The sequence below is a fragment of the Puntigrus tetrazona genome, chromosome 25, assembly GCF_018831695.1.
Source record: "Puntigrus tetrazona isolate hp1 chromosome 25, ASM1883169v1, whole genome shotgun sequence".
In the NCBI taxonomy this organism is placed as follows: Eukaryota; Metazoa; Chordata; class Actinopteri; order Cypriniformes; family Cyprinidae; genus Puntigrus; species Puntigrus tetrazona.
In genome coordinates this window covers 13,383,456-13,402,775 of record NC_056723.1, presented here as the reverse complement: position 1 = coordinate 13,402,775, position 19,320 = coordinate 13,383,456, and the positions used below count along the sequence as shown (strand labels likewise).

The window sequence follows — 19,320 nt, the reverse complement described above, 5'->3', positions numbered from 1 at the left end:
TAGTGAGGATGCATCTGAGAAAGCTTGATGGGAATGTATTCAGTGTTCAAAGTTCTAATAAAGCACATGTACTAAACCCCAACTGAACAATCGAGCCGACTGTACGACCGAGCGTATCTTGAGTTAAGCTGTAATTCAGATGGCGATTACTGTAATAAAGTCGCATAAGCTAACTGCTAGTTCTGCGTTAGCCCCATTCAGTTGGCACAGCTCGAATATGGGCTGCTGGGATTTAACCATGTGTTCTCCCTTCCACTATGAAGACTAGGCAGGCTTTGGAAGTGGGCTAAAGCGCATTTGGAAGAGGGTTCGGATTCATTTCAGCCCATTGTTTGGCTAAGGGACAGCAGAACGCTAGCCAGCGCTGAAATCACATTCCACATCCATTAGCACTGGTAATCTCAGTCACGCTAGTCTTCACAGTGCGTCATTACAGAAGGCATTAGCAGCGCCAAGTGGTGGCTGCAATGGAGCATGTGCGCTTTGTGAGGAGTGCATTAGAGTTAACTTAGAGCTGGTGGGCATTGTATTCTAATCAAGGTGAAGGAGACAAGGACGACACGTGAAGGATACTTCTTGAACTAGCCTGAAGTGGTTTGTAGATACCAAGCTGGTTTTCGGTGGCCGGGCTAATCTGATTCTCTGGTTTTACGTACTTGTCAGCTGGTCAGGCCAGGAGAGCAGATGGCCAACCAGTTAAACCAAACAGGTTTTCAAGACGAGCTGAAGCACCTCAGGCTGGTTAGCATACATGTATGCAAGCATAAAGGTGTAAAATATCGGGACATTATGAAAATCAATACTTGCAGGCCATTTATATGGTTTCTAAACCAGAGCGCGTTTGTTATTCCTAATGAGCTCATCGAAAGCTAAGAGGCATTGTGGGCAATTTGCTCAAGTCTAGCAGATTCTCCTATTAGAACCTCAACTTAATAACCAGGGAAATAATTTCACACTGCTTTGAACACTTTTTTTTTTTGTGCGTGTGACAACATTAAATGTAATTACAAGAGCAGTGAATCCATAAAGTGCATCTTTGCATATTGACTCACCGCTTTGGGTTCGCTAGAGGGGTTGAGTGACATTTTCCATCCTTTCATATTCTCAGCTTCAAATATGTATTAACTTATCACTGCAAAAGCAGGTAAGACTCCAGAAAGATCCATCCTTTTGATGTCATGTTTATTGCCGCTCTAACCAAAGCAACATGCAGCATCTGTGTACTTCAAAAGACGCTCGGTCCGACACACACAGATACAGAAAAACACACAAACTGGAGTTAAATGGGGATGAGCGCGTGAAGTTCGCTCGCTGAATTTCTGACTACAGCCTTGGCTTTCTTCCCGCGGGTTTGTGTGTGCGTGTGTATCTAACAAGCGTTCTGTCACAGTCTTTGCCAGCTTGAGCTACAGCTGTTGATTTGGCTCCTTAAATGAGGCAAAGTCTTTGTACTGTTGCGGCGCGTGTGTATTTGCGTCTGTTTAAAGAGTTGGCCATCGGTGCACGTCCCTGTAAACGCCTGCCAGACGATCTCCTTAACGTTGCCCTGCGCTTTTTTCAGATCTGAGACGCTCCTGCACTATTTGAAGATAAAGCAGCCATCTATTTCATGTGCGTCTCACAGAAGTTAACTTCCTGCAGGAGTCGCGTGTGAAGTAGCGCAGGACGGTTTCTTCTGTGAGAGGAGGGACATAAAAGACGAGTCTGGAAACATTTGAACTGCGCGTCAACTCTAATTCTGTCTGACATGTTTTTCTTTTCCTCTGAATCTTCATCCCTCTTTCCCCAAGACGGTTAAAACCCCAGGATAGCTAACCATCCCTGACAATTAGGCGCTAATCGGCCGTGCGGTAAAAGTGCAAAGCATCTGTAAGACGTGAAGAGTTATTTGTTTTTGTGTAAACAATCAAACCCGAGGGCGTAAACGAAATAAACACTAAAAGCAGCATGACTGTGTTTTGTAGCTGTTTTGACGTTTCATCAGAACTTCGTTAACGCGGTGGGGTTGGATTGCTAGGCTGACCTTTGAACCGTGGCGGAACACTGATACCACTATGATCTTAGACTAGTTGTATGACAGATATTTTTTTTTTCCTTCAAATGTTTGACTCAACCAATGGTGTGATATTTTCGAACAACGGAAGAACAGAGGACTGTTTTTCACAATTTCACTCGTAGCTGCTAGACTTCACCTTTACATTTTAAAGTAATTCCAGTAACTGATTCTCGTCTTAAAGGGGTAATAGCAACTGGTCAGCTAATTTGAACTTGCCAATGGTCTTTGTCACGTTGAATCGACAACACTTATTAAAACAAATGACTTATGGTTGCTTTGTTGTTGCAAATCGCTGTCGGTGTGAATGGCCCTTTAGAGATTTTCACGGGGCCTGACCGTTGATGCATGCGTCACGGAGGATTACTGAGATTTGGGGTATACGTTTCTAACTTGGGTACCCTTCTATGGATATCTTTGTGCTGGATCCCTTATTTAAATTTGTGTGTGTGTGTGTGTGTACATGTAGATGCCTTCTCCAGCAATGACAGAAAGTCCCCATTGACTCTGTGACATCCAGAAATCCTTTTGACATGAGATGAATGGACAGTTTTGGCAGGCTGCCCCACAGTCGTCTTTACAAGACTTCCCCAAAGCGCTTCCTTTCTGCTATGTACAGTATCTACAACTATACTGTTTGTGTGTGTGTTGATCATTGTCTGTGTTTCTTGGCAGGCGTACAGGAGATATACAATAAACCTGCCAATTGAGTGCTTCTCAGTTCCAGTTTCTGAGATATTATATCCTGTTTTTCCTACTTATAGAGGAGGTAACGGCAAGTGCATGTCATTGCTATTGTTGTAGCTTGGTTTTTCTGCTAACCGTTGAACCCTAGAGAAGATACAGCATTCAGACAGCCGCCTTAAAAGCTTTTATAGAACTTGCCAGAATTGAACACTTCCACCATAAACCAGCTCATCTCGGTAGTTCCTAGACTAGTATTTGGCAGGTACCTATATGACAGCATGCAGATTGTTGACAGCCATATGTCCGATGTACAAGTACAACAGGAACTCCATTTAAACAAGTTCACAGTCTATCCCATGGTGTCTTCTGACAGTCTGTGAAGCACCCCCCCCCTCCATCTCAAGATCAGTTTTTTTTTGGGGAGCTAGTCTCAGATGGTTAGAGGTGTCTTTGGTATTGCCTCGACCCTTTGAAGAGCGTCGCCCAGTTCTTCAGGCTCCATACAAGAAAAACAGTGTTTTTACTCACGTTGCTTCAGTTTATTCTGATATTTTCATTTGTGTCTCCACAGCAACAGGGAGCGGCCACTACAGTCTACTGCGCCGTGGCTCCAGAGCTGGAGGGTATCGGAGGGATGTACTTCAACAACTGCTTCCGCTGCTTGCCCTCTCCACAGGCCCAAGACCCCACTGCCGCCCTCAGCCTGTGGGAACTCAGCGAGAGGCTCATCCATGAGAGATCCACCCCCCCTCAGGTGCTCTAGGACCCCCCCCACACCCGCTGGGTCACCTACATGAACGTCACATCTACGTAGAGGATTCAGGCATAAGATAATCACTGTTTGAAGGGGCAAAAAAGATGAGAAGATGCAATTCTAAACTGTACAAGGACGTTGGCAATCAAGCTTGGAAGTTATCTGGGAGATCGGAAACTAGAACCACACGGGCTGGGACTTCTACAGCAGATAAAGAGATGCAGAGAGACAGCGAGAGATGCAATTCAATTGTGTTTCTCTCGTTCTCGAAGGCGTAGTCACTCAATCTGGCATTAGGGTTTAACTAGGTCTAGATCACTCTATAAATGTCTCCTTAACAAGCAATAACATTTGAGTTGTCTTTAGAGGGGGTCTATATGGTTTAAATGGATGTTTATGGAATACAAATACTCTGAGATCAATGTCAACCTTTACGTCTGTACAGATAAAAATGTTGAATAATGTAACGGCGTAACCTACAAAGACATAATGCAGGAAATGTACAATTTGTGAGCTATTTACAAAAGTGGTGTCTTCACATTGCTAAGAATAAGCCTGTATTCGTATCCTGTACACAATATACACAAGATGCTGTTCGGAAAGAATTTGAATGCTGTTGTCTTTCTTTACCCCATCTGGCTAGAGCCTCCCAACCACCTTTTATAAAACGCTGGGCTAATGTGAAGTACAATAAAACAGCATCTGGTACGAGAACCGGAGGGCCGTCAGTGGCAGAGAGAGTCCACGTGGTCTGGAAATATCTGGAGGAAGTTCCGTTTCGAATTCCTTTTATTGTCTGGACTGCATCATCAAGCATGCAGGGATGTTTCGAGGCTTTCCTAATTTGTTTTTCATTGTTGGCGAGACGTCTGACTGTAAAATCAGGGTCGAGTCAGTAGAAGGGGATTGTAGGGTAAGGCTGAGGAATGGCACTCAGGTTGATAAAGGGTTTCCGATTTCTCTCATTCCTCCATCTTCCTCCTTGTCGTCATTGTCTTCATCAGGGGTGGATTTTGGAGAGGTTGTGCTTTGTGGCAGTCTTGGAGCCGTGGGTCACCCTAAGCCAGAAGCATTCCAGTGTTACACTGTCTGTAAAGAGAAGAAGAGATCATATTTAATATTTTAAACCATTTATTCGTGGTACATGGTGAGATTGAATATTTTAGCTTCTAACACAAATTCAGTTTGAAAAAGGAAAAAAAAAAAAAAAGACATTTGGGAAGTTGAATTCCCGAGTCGAGTATTGAATTTGACTCGTTAAAAACAATAAATATTGTACTATATCACATTAGCTCGATAGCATCAAATCGACCTCACAGCTACTACCTTGAAAGTTGAGTTAATGTGAATTTATTCAACAAAATTGCTGAAAGGAACTGGTTAAAAAAAATGTTCGTCGCTACTAATAAATGATGCATGCTCAGCATACAGTACAAAATGTTGCATGCACCACTTAAGATTTATTATTGTAAGTGGTGAACAAATGCGCACGCTGGAATAACTAAATTAAGAAGAGCCTTTTATATTTCAAGCACTTCTCTTGAGATTTCAACAAAGAAAGTCTCCTTGTGCGTCAGGGGTGAGCGAGTTTCCCAGGAGTGACATGGGCTGAACCCTTCCTCGCCTTGTGTGTTTAGCGAGGCTTTGACCATGACCCGGAACAACTCCATAAACAAACGGCCTGTCACACGCATTACTCGCTCCAACAGAGTAATTGACACATCAAGCAACCAATCATAAAGGAGTACCGTCCCGCCCTTTCACGCTTGTGCGGCCAATGGAATCGATAACCTGAACCGGCAGATGAGAATAAAAGCAACTCGCCTGAAAATCGGACGCGAATGCAATACACATCTGGTTTAGTGTGTCAGTATATCTACAAAATATGAGCTTGATCTGTTCCCAACCCGTGAGAAAAGTGCAACCCAGCATGCGATTCGAAGAACCGGTTGTGTAATGCTCAGAGTACATACTCTCCTGCACAAACAGGGTTGCGTAATGTACATGTAGACGATGTACCCTTCTCAGTGCAGGTGGCCTATCTGTATTTGCTCCCACACACACACACACACACTGTATAAAGAGACCATGACGCAATGCCAGAATTGCACACATGGATTGGGGCACGATACCAAAAGATGGACGAGGTGCTCCTTGTACATCCAAGGGATAAGACTGAAACTATGGCACTCATAAACAAACAAGCTCTTCCTTCTGTATTTTCGAGTTGAGCGTGTGTGGGATTGGAGGTGGGGCGGCACTCTATTTCTGGTTCCACTCAGTCTCTTCCCCATTCGCGCTCTCTTTCTTGTTCTATCCGTTCTCTCCAGAGAGGTAGAGAGGTCTGGGAGAGGTAGAGGCAGTAAAAGTGTCACAGTGTAATGAATGGGCCCCTGATGGAGGGAGAGATAGAGAGTTTGGAGGGGGGGAGGTAGAGGAGAGACTGGTTGTTATTTGTCTGAGATTGAGGGAGGATAGCTAATGATGTGAGGCATGTAAACCTGAAGTGGCACTAAACCATTTGTGTATGTGTGGGAACCGGTGGGACCGCCCCGATCCTGGATAACGGGAGATAAAGTGGGAACACAGATGTAGTGTTTCTGGGCCAGCCAGGTGTCACATACTGTATTGTTTGCAAATGGCTGAACATAGATAGGAAAGCTTCCAGTTTCCAGTCTCAACAAGGGTATAGCTCTGCAAGGTCTTAACCGGGGGTGCACTGGAACTAGAGGGATTCTTGTAGGACACATTCACGAGGTCTGGTGTTATGTTTAGTACTTAGCGCTGAAGCACATTTCAAAGACATAAAGGTGCGGTTTATCCCTACCGTAAGGAAGAAGTCCATTCAGAGCTCCATACAGGATCCATATATCCAGTAGGAGCGGTAGATCTGCGCTACATTTTGCATTTATTTCCATCTCTTACCAACCCCTTGACTATCTATGTCCTATTTAGGTTACAATAGGGAGTTTTGGGAGAATTTCAACTTTATCCTAGCCACGTAGAGCAACTTGGCCAAGATTGACAATCGTCTGACCTACAAAAAAGGGCCCAAAATATTTCTAAATGTGTCTTAAATGCACTCAGAACAAACAATACCCAATAATAACATGCACTAAATGATGTTGACAGTGTGCCACAGGTGACAAGGCATCTGAGCTTTCTGCCTCAAGGTCTTCTAGAAAAACTGTTGGCTCCGTGTTGGCTTGCATCATTTGGGTTTTATGACCCTTTTCTGCCTCCCCAGCAGGAGGAGCAAATGCTCAGCTGGGTCTAGACAGACGCTGGTGATATTGCTCTCCTCAAGGCATAGATTCGCATATAATAAAAAAACAAAAAAACAAAACAAAAGCTTTGCCTCCAGAGTTGTGCCAAGTTTGGCCCCAGTGATGTCTTGGAAATACCAGTTGTTATGAGTTTATTTGCCAGATAAGCAACTAGATTACAGGGTTACTCCAACCCAAAATGTACATTTTGTCATTAATCACTTATTTACCCCACATCATTTCAAACCTGTTAAAGTTTAGTTTATCTTCAGAACACCGAAGCACTGATGGCAGATGGACTATTTTGACAATCTGATTTAATGACTGTGCAAAAAAAAAAAAAACCTCTACAAAAATAAATTCATTCAACAATTTGTCTCTTTCACGTCACCTTAAATGGCATTTTGGTAAGCATCCGCTGAACGCAAACGGTGTACGGCGTTCCGTTTTAGCTGCAACACAACAATATGTTGTTTTTGTTCCAATCAAAGCATAAATTCACATAGAAGATGCATCTGTGTGTTGTGGCTGACACAGAAGAGCAGATATTCTCCAAAACGTTGCACCAGAGATGTTGAGGATACAGTGTTATTTACTTGGCGGTCAATGGGACGGTCACAAACCTCCCGGTTTTTATCCAAAATATCTTAAATTGTATATCGAAGATGAACGAAGCTTTTACAGGTTTGAAACAACATGTGATGGTGGCCCTTTAAGCTAAGTCATTGGTTGGGAATGTAGATTTTGGAACTAATCGAATTAATCTGAAAAGGTAGTAAACGGACAAATAAGTAGAGGTCAATCCCAAAAGTTAGGGATCAAGAAGACCCCTTTAAAAAGTAAAAACAGCTTGTGTAATCCAAGATTTCTTTTCCCATATCCTAGAAAGACGGTGTGCAAAAAGAACTCGACTGCTTCTATAACCATGCATGTCCTGCCAAGAAGGCCTTTGTGTCTGAAGCACTGGAAGATTCATGAGTGGATGTTTTTCTCATTTCTTCAACGGAGCATTTATTGATCATTGTATTGGAATCATTTGATAGTTAATCGATGTCTTTTTTTTTGCCAGGCAAATGCGCAGTTTTTTAAACGCCGGCCTCGATCCTGGAAACAAAAACGTATACGCCTCTTCTTGACACAGATTTCTCTTTTTAAACGTGACAACGGTAATTCAGTTAGGATATGCAGTATTGCAATTCGTTCGACTTCTGTGCTATAATGTTATAAATCAAAATATCTTAACTCTGTTCCTTCTTATCCGCTTTGCTCTTCGTGTCCAACTTGAAATAGCTGTGGTGCGTAGCGTCTAAGCAGCAAGAACGCGAATGCGCCCGGATTTCCGAGGTAAACTGTAATCTAAAGAACTCCAGAGTTACTGATACGCTGATAAGCATTATACGGCCCTGTCCAGGACGAGACAAAAGGTGACTTTCAGAGGTAAACGGATCTCCCATTGACCCCCGGTATACGTCTGCATCACTTCCTGTATGTACAGCCCTGGCTGTAACCAAAAGCCTTTCCCTGAACACTCACAATATATCCTCTTAATCTACCCCCATTTACAACGACACACTCAATCTGTATCACTCTCCCGCTCCCTCTGCCTGTTTAAACAGGGGAAGAGAGGCGGTATGACATCATGTCCTGTAACAAAGCCATCATTGCAGCTGATGGTCCGCCGCTGCGTGCCTGCTCTCTGACCCGTTGGCTCGGATTCGGACGCGTCCGGTTCCCGCTCCAGGACGGGCGGCGCATCTGTGGAGCTGTGCCACATGCCAGGTGTTTAATATCAGCGCCGCGTGGTGCAATTACCCCGCAGAAATGAGCTTTTAATTCCATTTTATTGGCCCAATATTGCTTCTGGTGTTTAGGTTTTTAAACATTATAATTAGTTTTGAAAAGATTGGTCGACCTCATTCTATTCCACAATACCCCATGGCTTTAAACAATGCTCAGCGGTGGCATGGATGCAGGTTTGTGGAAACGCCTGGGTTGCGGTGAAACACGATTTTAATAGCGCGGGAGAGCTTTGAGACAGCTGGCTGGAGAAGCACTTATTGGTTGAATACGCTGCTAAAAATATCAAAAGAATATGATTTCAGGGTTTCGGAAACAATTACAGTAACCTATTTATGCAAAACGAACAGGAAAAATTGTCGATGGTGGGGTTTTTCAAACTTTTTAATGCCAAATTCAGAGCCATTTGTACCGTAATTAATTGCATTATTATTCAAGTTTTACATGGAAAATGTTTCGATGCGCGCACACACACACGCACACACACACCGTAGCTTGTTTAAAACAAAAGCAAGCGCAGTAATCTTTTAATCCAAGTAGTTTATTATTCCGTTGAAATGAATATTGGCTGCAGGAGAGTAATTACATCTTATTCTTAAACTTGCACAGGCTTAGTGGGCTGTGAAATGCCAAAGTGTGTAGATATTTTTTAATGAATATGATCAATCGTACGGCTCTCGGAGGAACAGATACACTCGATAGAGAGATGCGACCTGGAAAATTTATGATCCACGGCCATCCATAAACTGTCACCTCTCCAGCGCTCCAGATTAGCATGTGATTAAAATGTAGGTCAATATTTATTAAGAGCCGTTATAAAGTCAATGTTAGTTTTATGAAATCCAGTAGCTGACTGCGAGGGAAGTTTATGACTAGATAATACATTTCTTTAGAGGTAGACGCTGTTTATAGGAGACACATTTATATTCTGTTTAGTAAGTAAATCTATTTTTGCCAAGTTTGCGGGCGGGATCTGAAATCATGAAAACAGCTTGCTATGTTCAGTCCGGCAAGAACGGCTTGCTCCTGAAACGAAGCTCACCTAGAAAGCAGCGATTTATTGTTTCAAAAGATGCTTTGGAGAATGTTCCCGCTGCTCTTTTACATGCAGTGAAAAGGAACGCTGAAGCTCCAAAAATGACCAAAAAAATTGGTTTAGAAAATAGTAGTAGTAAAAAAAAATAGTAAAAGTCTTCCTCACACCAAGTTTTAATATAAGTCATATGGATTCATTTCATAGTGGTTTATCAGAACTTGACAGCCACTGATTTAGAGAAGAGCAACATTAGCAGAATGTTTAAGTTTCTCTTTGTGTGTTAATTTTGTACACCATTTTTAATAAGTGTATTTTTTAAAGAGAACTTTTTACTAATACGCCTGCTTAAAACAAGCAAACAAAAAGGTCAAAGGTCAATTTGCTCTGTCAAATGATTAAAAATAAGTTTTTATTTTACACGTATGTACAGTGTATATTTATTATGTACAAAAACATGTTTATATAAAAATAAATATATACATAAAATGTGTGTGTATGTTTTTATACACACATGATTCAGTCATATATATATATATAGAGCAAAAACTTTGGTAATATAAATGACTAGATTGTCTATAATCAATTTTACTGGGCCTTTGAGAGATCTTAACTGAATTTATACCTAAGGTCTTGCGCAAGTGGTTCCTGTCGTCAAAGAAACGTTACAGAACGCGAGGAGAGTTTCAACACACCCCAGAAAGAAGATACTAATCTGCCGTGCCCCTCTTTTCCCTTCATCTGTGTCTGTGTGTGTGTGTGTGTGTGTGTGTGTGTGACATACTTTTACGCACTCAACAGGGCAGCGCATGATGAAGTGCGCGAGCGCTCGCCTGCTATTATAAGACAATAAGATAACAAGCTCTCTTATTCATTCAGAGGAGAATTTCAAGCGGCAGAAATCAGAGTAAAGTACGGCCGCCTGCGCCGGGACATTTTTCCAAATTTATCTCCGCTGTCTCTTGACGTTTTAGTCGAAATACCGCGGGTGAAAAAGCTCTGCTTAGCGCGAGACGAGTTGACCTTGTAAACCTTGACTTATTTTGTGCGCTCTTTGTGCAGGAGAGAGAAAGGGAGGGCGGCGAGAGCAGGGGAGAAGTCGTACCTGTCATGCCTTTCAAACGGAAAGAAAAACGAGCGCTCGGCCCCGACTACAATTATTCCCTGCTGTCTGGAGATTCATCAGAGAGAGAGAGCGGCCGGAAAAAACTGCGGAAAGAAAAATCGAGAGTACCAGGGAAGCGCCGGAGAAAAAGAGCTGGACGGCGAGGAGAGAAAGATCGAGAGAGAGAGAGAGAGAGAGAGAGAGAGAGAGAGTACCAGAAAGAGAGAGCGAGAGAGTGAGAGAGAGAGAGAGAAGAGCTGGAGAGAGCCAGAGAGAGAGAGAGAGAGAGAGAGAGAGAGAGAGAGAGAGAGAGAGAGAGAGAGAGAGAGAGAGAGAGAGAGAGAGAGAGAGAGAGAGAGAGAGAGAGAAAAAAGGCCAGAAGAAAGAGGATTTGTCAGTGTGCTTTAGTGGAAAGCTCACAGCTAAAGGCTGAGGTGGCAGTAATGAAACATTCATAATCGGCACAGACACGCTTCAACACACTCGCTGACACACTGTTTAAGCACTGCCGCCACTCCAAGGTCACTCACACACACACACACACACACACACACACCTGAGAACAACCAAGACTGAACAGTATGAACGGGAGCACTCAAAAACACACCTGAGAACAACCAAATCTAAACAGTATGAACGGGAGCACACTCTCTCTCTCTCTCAAACACACACACACACACACACACCTGAGAACAACCAAGACTGAACAGTATGATTGGGAGCACTCACACACACACACACACCTAAGAACAACCAAGGCCGTAATACAAGTTTTATTTCGGAGGCATTTTACTTTTGAAGTTCATACTTGTACTTTTACTTGATTACATTTCTGAAGAAAAAAAACTGTACCTTTTACTCCTTACAATTTTATTTCAACTTTTTCATTTGATCTGCTGCACATTAAATATGGAGCGCGCGCACACACACACACACACACACCTCTAAGAACAACCCAATCTGAACAGTATGAACAGGAGCGCACGTGCACACACACACACACACACACACACCTAAAAACCACCTTTTCTAGACCTGGACAAGTCCTAAAAAAAATTATATATTCTGAAACATAGGGCAGTTTTACACATTGTATAAATATACATTTGCCAGCCTCTAGAAATGATGCATAAAAAAAAATAGAAAGCATCTATTAAATCATGATGAACTGTAAAGTTGGACGGTATAAACGGAGTAAGAGAGGGGGCAGAAAATATTTACGCTAAATTAAATTAAGAGACTTTGTGCAAGAAACCTTGAATAACTTTGTAAGTGGACTTTAGGGAAATAATAAAATGCTATAAAAGTGTAGAATATGAGCTCTTTAAATTGGCAGTGGAAGTGGTGTTTATTTCTTTCTTTCTTTCTCTCTCTCTCTGTCATTAGATCTCGTGTTCGGAGCTCCTCCTGCCGCCATGTTCGCTCTTCAAGCTCATTTTTCTCTCTTTCTAAGTTTCTGCAGTGGTTCAATCAATATCTATCAAAAGTATTACATAAATAGATTTGTCACCAGCGCATAGATATGCAGCCATTTAACGGAATAGTTCACATGCAGGTGAGCAAACAGAGACCGGATCTTTCTTTTTAGGGGAATTAGTCCCCATCTTATGAAAATGAACCTCTTTTTTAAATTTGATTTTGAAATTAAATTGTAGATACCAAATTTATATTGGAAGTCTGTTGTCTTTTTCTACATTTTTGGACAAAACTATTAATATTTTTGTAATCGTTGTTCCAAACTTGTATAATTTATTTATTTTTTTAGACTACACTCAAGCTATTTCCCATACAATTAAAGTGAATGGGGACTGAAAGTCTGAAACTTCAAACAAACGAATACATATTATATTTCAAAGCCATACAGCATCTTAAGGTTACGAAAATAAATAAAAATTAAGAAAAAATGAACTAAAAATGTTTTCGTAAAAAAGGAAAAAGTAACAATTTTGTGGAGAAACTAATTTCCTGTGAACAACGATTCGATCACTTCAAGACTTTGAACACTTGCCCATGTCTTATATAATCTACGTTTATCATAATTTAATGCATTTTTTCGTCATCTTTGTATCCTGACAGCCTGAGTCCCCGTTCATTTTCATTGTGTGGAAAAGAGCGGCGTGAACATCCTGCTAAATATCTCCTTTTGGAGTTCCGCTTCAGAAAGGTTTTCGCACAACGTGAGTGAGAAAATAAATGAGAGAATTTCCGTTTTGAGATGAACCAACCCTTTGTTGGCTTGTTAAAACTAGACGAATGCGGCGCGATGCGGTAATTAGCCGCGCGAGTCTTAGTCTGTTACTAAACCGTGTTATTTAACGATGTCTGTTAATAAGTCTGAGAGCGTTAAACACTCTGCGTGTTTGCGTTCGGTCCTGAGGCGAACGCCGTGCTCAGCAAACTGGCCTTTGAAGTGCTGAAGGCCCTCAGCGGGAGCCCTTAACTAAAGAAAACAACCCAAACAAGACTTAACAAGAACCAAACTAAAGAATTAGCTTCAGAGACAGCAGCACTTTCCAGCGTCTAATAGAAAACTAAAGCAGCTGTGACAGGACGCTTTCCTGCAATCACTCCACAGCAGAGTCAAACTAGTAATTGCATCCAAAATAAAAGCTTTTGTTTATATAATATATGTTTGTGTGCTATGTATATTTATTATGAGTACACACAAACGTGTATATATACACAACGTATTGACAAAAACAATTTTTGCAACAAAAAAGTCATCACGCAAAGTCGCAATGTCAAACCTGAAAGGTAGTTTCTATAAACAGTTACTATCTGTATTATAAATTAGATTGTAATTACAGCTATATAGATGTATAATAAACCATGCCTCAATCAAAATATTTTTGCAAAAACTGTGCTGTTCAACCCTTTTTACATTCAATACCTGATGTATTCACTACACAAATAAACTTGAACTGATAAATATTTATGATCATTAATAAATATAACAATAGTAGTCAAAAACGGAGAACTTGATTGTGTTTATAAATGGAATACTATACTGCATACTAAATATTATATCATGTAACAACAAATAGCATTTTTATATTATACTGTACAACAGTGTAACGTTTATAAAATGATTGGTTTCATTATGACTATACACAAAAGTAGACCCTATTAAACCTTATTATCTGTATGATCAAAACTCGTGTCGTATTTCTTATACTATAAGCACACTGTAACCGGTATTGATCGAAAAAGAAAGCCGACCAATCAATCGAGTAGTGAATAAAATCTAGGAGTTTTGTTCGGATTTGTTGTTGAAGTCGCCCCGAAACATCGCTCGCAGCCGTATTTCATTCGCGGGACTCGACTCGACCCGCTGGGATTTGATTGGACGTCTCTCTACGCGACAGGTGGTCGGAGGGAGGAGGGCGACGTCTTCAGCCAACAAGAAAAGTTTTTAGACTGCGCGCGATTCAAGTTTGTTTCGGGGCGTCAAACAAATAACGCGAACAGGGTGGATTCTGATTTCGCGTATACTTCGTTAAGCGTGCCCCGCATCCCTAACGAAGTCCATGAATGATGCATCCACCTACAGCGCACATCCGGACCCTCTCCGGCCATCTCCACACCGCCGCCTTCCTCCGGCTTTTGATATATAATTCATCCAAAACACGGCGCATTAATAAGCCGTATGATCATTTTGTTGACGGCGCGCTACGCTAAGTGTACTAATGTAGATGCGAACGGTGCGCCGTCAGCTCTTTTGCGAGTTGCGTTCCAAACATGCAGCGGGGGAAACGGCGTTTTCTTCGCGAAACCCGTGACGGCTCTCGCGAAGGTTCAAACAAACTCATCAGCTATCGTCTATAACGGTGGGGCCGCCCGGGTAACCAACAATGGGATCCATATGTTGACGAGTTTCTGAGCCATATGTGATGAATGCAAAAAAAAAAAAAAAAAAAAAAAATGAAAAATGAAAGACGGAGGGACAGGCAGGCGTGGCGAGATGAATCTGTCTCTCCAGAAGGCGAGCGAGAGCGGAGGGAAACAGGTTTGCGAGGCGCTGCCGAGCCGCAGGAGGGACGAACGAACGAACGGACAGAGAGAGAGAGAGAGAGAGAGAGAGAGAGAGAGAGAGAGAGAGAAAGGTGGGGGTCTCTCCGAGCGTCTGCTGCACCGCCGAATGCAAACGAGCCAATCTGCTCGACTTCGTGTACGGGAGACGAGCGGAGAAACGCGACGACTGTCAGGTGGTGACGGCACTCACACAAACGGCTACCTAATGACTCGATTTATTCAAGTTCCTCCTAATGGTGTGTTCCAGCTGCATTTCCGCTCTCTCTCTCTCTCTCTCTCTCGCAGCCCGGGCGAACGCGGCGTTTAAGGGCCCTTATCCCTCGGAGGGACCCTCGCATGTCGACGCGGCGGCCCGCGGGAGCCAGGCGTGTTGCTCAAGCGTCTGATCGGCCTTCTCAAACAGCTGCCGGATCCGTCGAGATCGCGCTAACAAACATCCCGCTCGCCGATGGCTGCGGGAGAGCGCCGAGAGACGCTGTTTAGAGCCGTACACGAGCGCATTATCTACCTCGTAACGGTGATGAGCACTTATTGATGATTGATATGAAAAACGTGGAGAACATGGCCGTATTTGTGAAACGCAAGTTTAAATTTACAAAGCAATACTGACAAAAGCTTAAAATTACAAAACAATACTAATATGTTATTTCTTATATGGTTATTGTGTTACTATTTTTGTTTTTTCTGTTTACTGCTATAATGTGTATTAAAAAAAAAAAAAAAAAAAAAAAAACATTATAAACAAAAGAATTTTAAATAGCCTATTAATGATAATAATAAATTATTACTAAATCAGTTCATTAAGAACATGTCTGTGTTTGAAATGCAACCATTCTACGTACTAAAAAAAAAAAAACAGTATATATTTTGTGTATAAAATAAGTATTTTGAACAATATACATGCACACACACCTATCTGTGTGTATATTTTTGTTTAAAAAAAAAATTATTTTATACACACAGTCAAATATATTATAATAATTTATTTAAAATATGTATATTTTAATATACTAATTAATATATTAAATAGCATATTAAAATATATTTATATAGTACAGTTTAACTATAAAAATAATGAATACATTAAGTAAATTATTTTACAGAAATTAAGTAAATAAATTTGTATCAATTATAATAAAATAAAACTTTAATATTATAACTTTAATATTTCTTAATTTTCTAATTAAAAAAAATAAATAAAATAAAACGTTCACCGAATTATGACAACTTTGGCTTCTAAAAAGCCTGGAAATGTGAAAAAAAAAAAAAAAAAAAAAAAAAAAAAAAGTCAATTTGCTTCCAGTTCATTCATCACATTGGAAATGGAAGGTCAAATCAAGCGCGTTGCATTGTGGGATACAGTATTTCACTGAGTAAGAGATATACTGCATTTTTCTCAAATGTGCACATTGCATATTTAACACCGCAGCTGCGCTAGCGTCGCATCACATGTTAGCGCTCACCTTGCGAAGGGTGACTGTTTTCATCCGTTTGCAAAAATGACGAACAAAAGCGTAAATATTCAGTGTTTGTTTACGAGCTGTTTGTTTAAAACGCTGAACTGTGACGGCAGATTTTCACATATAGCCTGACGACAGAAAAAAACGAACCAAACCAAAAAAAAAACAACAATGCATGTTTGAACTCAGGGTGTGGAAATAAAAGCATGAAATAAGCAAGTGTATAATACAACAAAAAAAAAAAAAAAAAAATCATTAACCGCAGCGGTGGGTTTGTCGTAGGCGGGGAGCGATTGCGATCGGGAGATCTTCTACATGAGATAATCTAATTCCCCGTAATCCCTGGGCAAATATGACTCCAGCTAATCTCTCCATCAATATTTGCCTTTCGTTTTTAATTATCACATCAAACAGAGTGCAGTGCGATCGGAGCCAGCGCTATTGCTAAGCCGCGCAACGTTTTTAGTGTTGTCCTGTTTGCGTTGCATTGACATCTGGCGACGACGGCACGCGCAGGGACGTCCGCCCGCATGCTACCCGGACTCTTCCTGAACTTTTAGCTCAGGAAAACAAATAAATAAAGAGACGCACAAAAGCGGTCATTTTTTAAAAAGTGCACTTTTGCGTCTTTTAGGTGCTCAGATGCTGGAGGAACCCATAAGGAACTGATATGGACCCTTTTCCAATTTAGCAATTTATACTAAATACTAGCGTTTTTGTACCATACTAGAGTGTATTATGCTGTAATATATTGGTACGGCATACCGTAGAATTAAATGGTTAGTTCACCTCAAAATTAAAATTCGAATAGAATAGAATTTCGTCTTCGTAACATAAATTAAGCTATTTTTGATTAAACCTGAGAGCGATCTGCCCTCAATAGACAGCGATACAACAAACGAAGTAAATGAATCGGTAAAACAGGATGTGACATCAGAGGCTCAGGGCGACGGAAGTCCAAACATGGGCGACCGTGTCTTCAACTTCGCCGCGCTACGAAAATACCTTTTTTTTGCGCAAACGAAAACTAATATAACAACCGACTCGTTTATTCTTAGTTTTTGTCTTAGTTTTTTGTTTTTTTAGCGCAAAGATACAATGGTCGTACGTGTTTGGAACGACACGGCCTGAACAAACCCTTTAACTACAATGAACTGATAAACCGATACCGTAGTATATTGGAGTTTTTAATACGGTAGTGTATTGTAGTATAACGTACATTATAGTTGTAGAAAACTAGTACGGTATTGGGTAAAGTGATTTGTTTGTATTACCATAGCGACTTTAGACTTAACGCAACAAATTAATTCAAGCACGTTACTGTAGTATGGTTCAAATACAATATAGTATTTAACGGACCAATAGGAAAGAGCCAGACCAAATCGTACGTATTCTACGAGCTGCAAAATTCGCACGAACGATACACTCGTCACGGAGGTCTAGTCAAATAAATCCCAAAATATACTGAACTTCATTACACGGATGAGGCCGACGGAAGTCGACGCTCGGGGTTTTGATTTCCGAGCGTCTTCGATTCCCCTCCCGAGAAGAAAACGGATGAACGCTATACATATAAAAGTGCAGGACTCTGCGGGAAAGGTCCCGCGCTCAGCAGGTCCCGGTGATTTACGCGGCTTTGGGATTTATAGCGCTTCGAAAGAACGTAATAACACTTGCAAACATCATAATCATCTGGAAAAATAGAGAAGAAAAAAAAATCCCTGCCTTTGTTATCTTACAATTACTATTGTGTATTTTATTGCATAATGGGTCTCAGCAGTGCAGTTAATGGTATTACTGGCATAAGACCAGCACTTGGCTTGTAAATAAACATAATGGCACTTTTTAATAAATTACTTCACCTCGACACAACAATAATTTAATCACCCTTATGAAAGAGGGACAGGTTGACAATGCTGGATTTATGATGTTATAGATTAGTCATCATCATTACTCTTGGATCTGTAATATATTTCTCAGATGAATTTGCTAATGTGCGGTAGCTGGCTAAAATGAATATTGGCCGGCCACCGTGCTCTTAAAACGCTGGACCGGGTTCAGGATCTTTGGAAAGCGGAGAGATGTGTTTCATATGCTCACATCTCAGGCCCTCCACGGTGCTTGGCTTTGCATTTATGGCGTTTGATTTAAGCAACCTCGCTTTTACCTTAAAATACTGCTTTTATGTTCTGTGTTCTGCATTTTGAGATTAAAAAAAAAAAAAATGGGTTGAGCAATTCACTTCTTGGCCTCGGAGCAATGTAAGCGCTGGCAAAACACTGGGTAACAGGTTTTTTTTTTTTTTTTTTTTACACAGGATAAAATAAAATAAATATTAAAAAAATTTAATTTTTTTTTATTATTTAGAAATGTTTTATAAAAAAAAATAATGTTATTAATACTTTATATATTAATAAACTTCTGTCTCACTAAAACGTTATTTCTTTGATCAAAAATGCAGTGAAATATCAAATATTTGGGGGAAACTCTAATACATTTTACTTCTCGACGAATAAAAAAAGTTCAAAACAAATGTATTTATTTGAAATGGATGAAACGTCTTTGCTGTCGCTTTCAATCAACGGAACGCACCCTTGCTATTTATTAAAATAACTGACCCCAAACGTTTGAAGAGTGGTGCATATTTACAAATTTCTGTGTATGATGATCAGCTTTCCAACATCTATGAGTTGAAAAACGCAGAGGACGTTTGTGTAGTCAAATTATTGATGGACTCGTGAAATGCTTCGCGGTAATGCACTCTATATAATTTTGCTCTCTCCTTTGAGTTATAAGCTGTGTTTTACGAAGGGCAGGTTTTTTTTAACGACTCGATACGGAAGCTAACATTGATATCGACTTCTGACTGACGGCACGTCAGCAAAATCTCATGCCGTGGAAACTCTGCATATTTTTTTTGCAAATGTGTTAACGTATGGATGAACTAAATATAGGCGAGCGTTTCATGGTGGCGGATTGGGTTTCATCCTGCTCTCACACACATGCCCCGAATGATAAAGGTGACCTGATGGGTTTGATTTCAGCAGATTGATTGAACCAGGAAGAGAGAAAGAGACGCTGAGAGGTCAGCGTTCCCAGGACTGCCCAGACCTGCTGACTGGCAGCCGGAGAC

At 41.0% G+C, this 19,320-nt stretch overlaps 2 protein-coding genes across 4 annotated transcripts in view; one reads left to right on the top strand and one right to left on the bottom strand.

Moving 5' to 3' along the window:
- Positions 1-4,099, top strand: part of wwox (WW domain containing oxidoreductase) — a 175,578-nt gene extending 171,479 nt beyond the window's left edge. For both annotated transcript variants that reach the window (XM_043227631.1, XM_043227630.1), the window contains one exon: positions 3,312-4,099. In XM_043227631.1, the coding sequence (XP_043083566.1) occupies positions 3,312-3,503 (192 nt within the window). In that variant the 3' untranslated portion in view covers positions 3,504-4,099. The remainder of the gene's footprint in view (positions 1-3,311) is intronic.
- A 150-nt stretch (positions 4,100-4,249) lies between these two features.
- mafb (v-maf avian musculoaponeurotic fibrosarcoma oncogene homolog b (paralog b)) overlaps positions 4,250-19,320 on the bottom strand; it is a 62,707-nt gene continuing 47,636 nt past the window's right edge. For both annotated transcript variants that reach the window (XR_006248029.1, XM_043227628.1), the window contains exon 3: positions 4,250-4,583. The gene's annotated coding sequence lies outside the window, so the exon portion shown is untranslated. The remainder of the gene's footprint in view (positions 4,584-19,320) is intronic.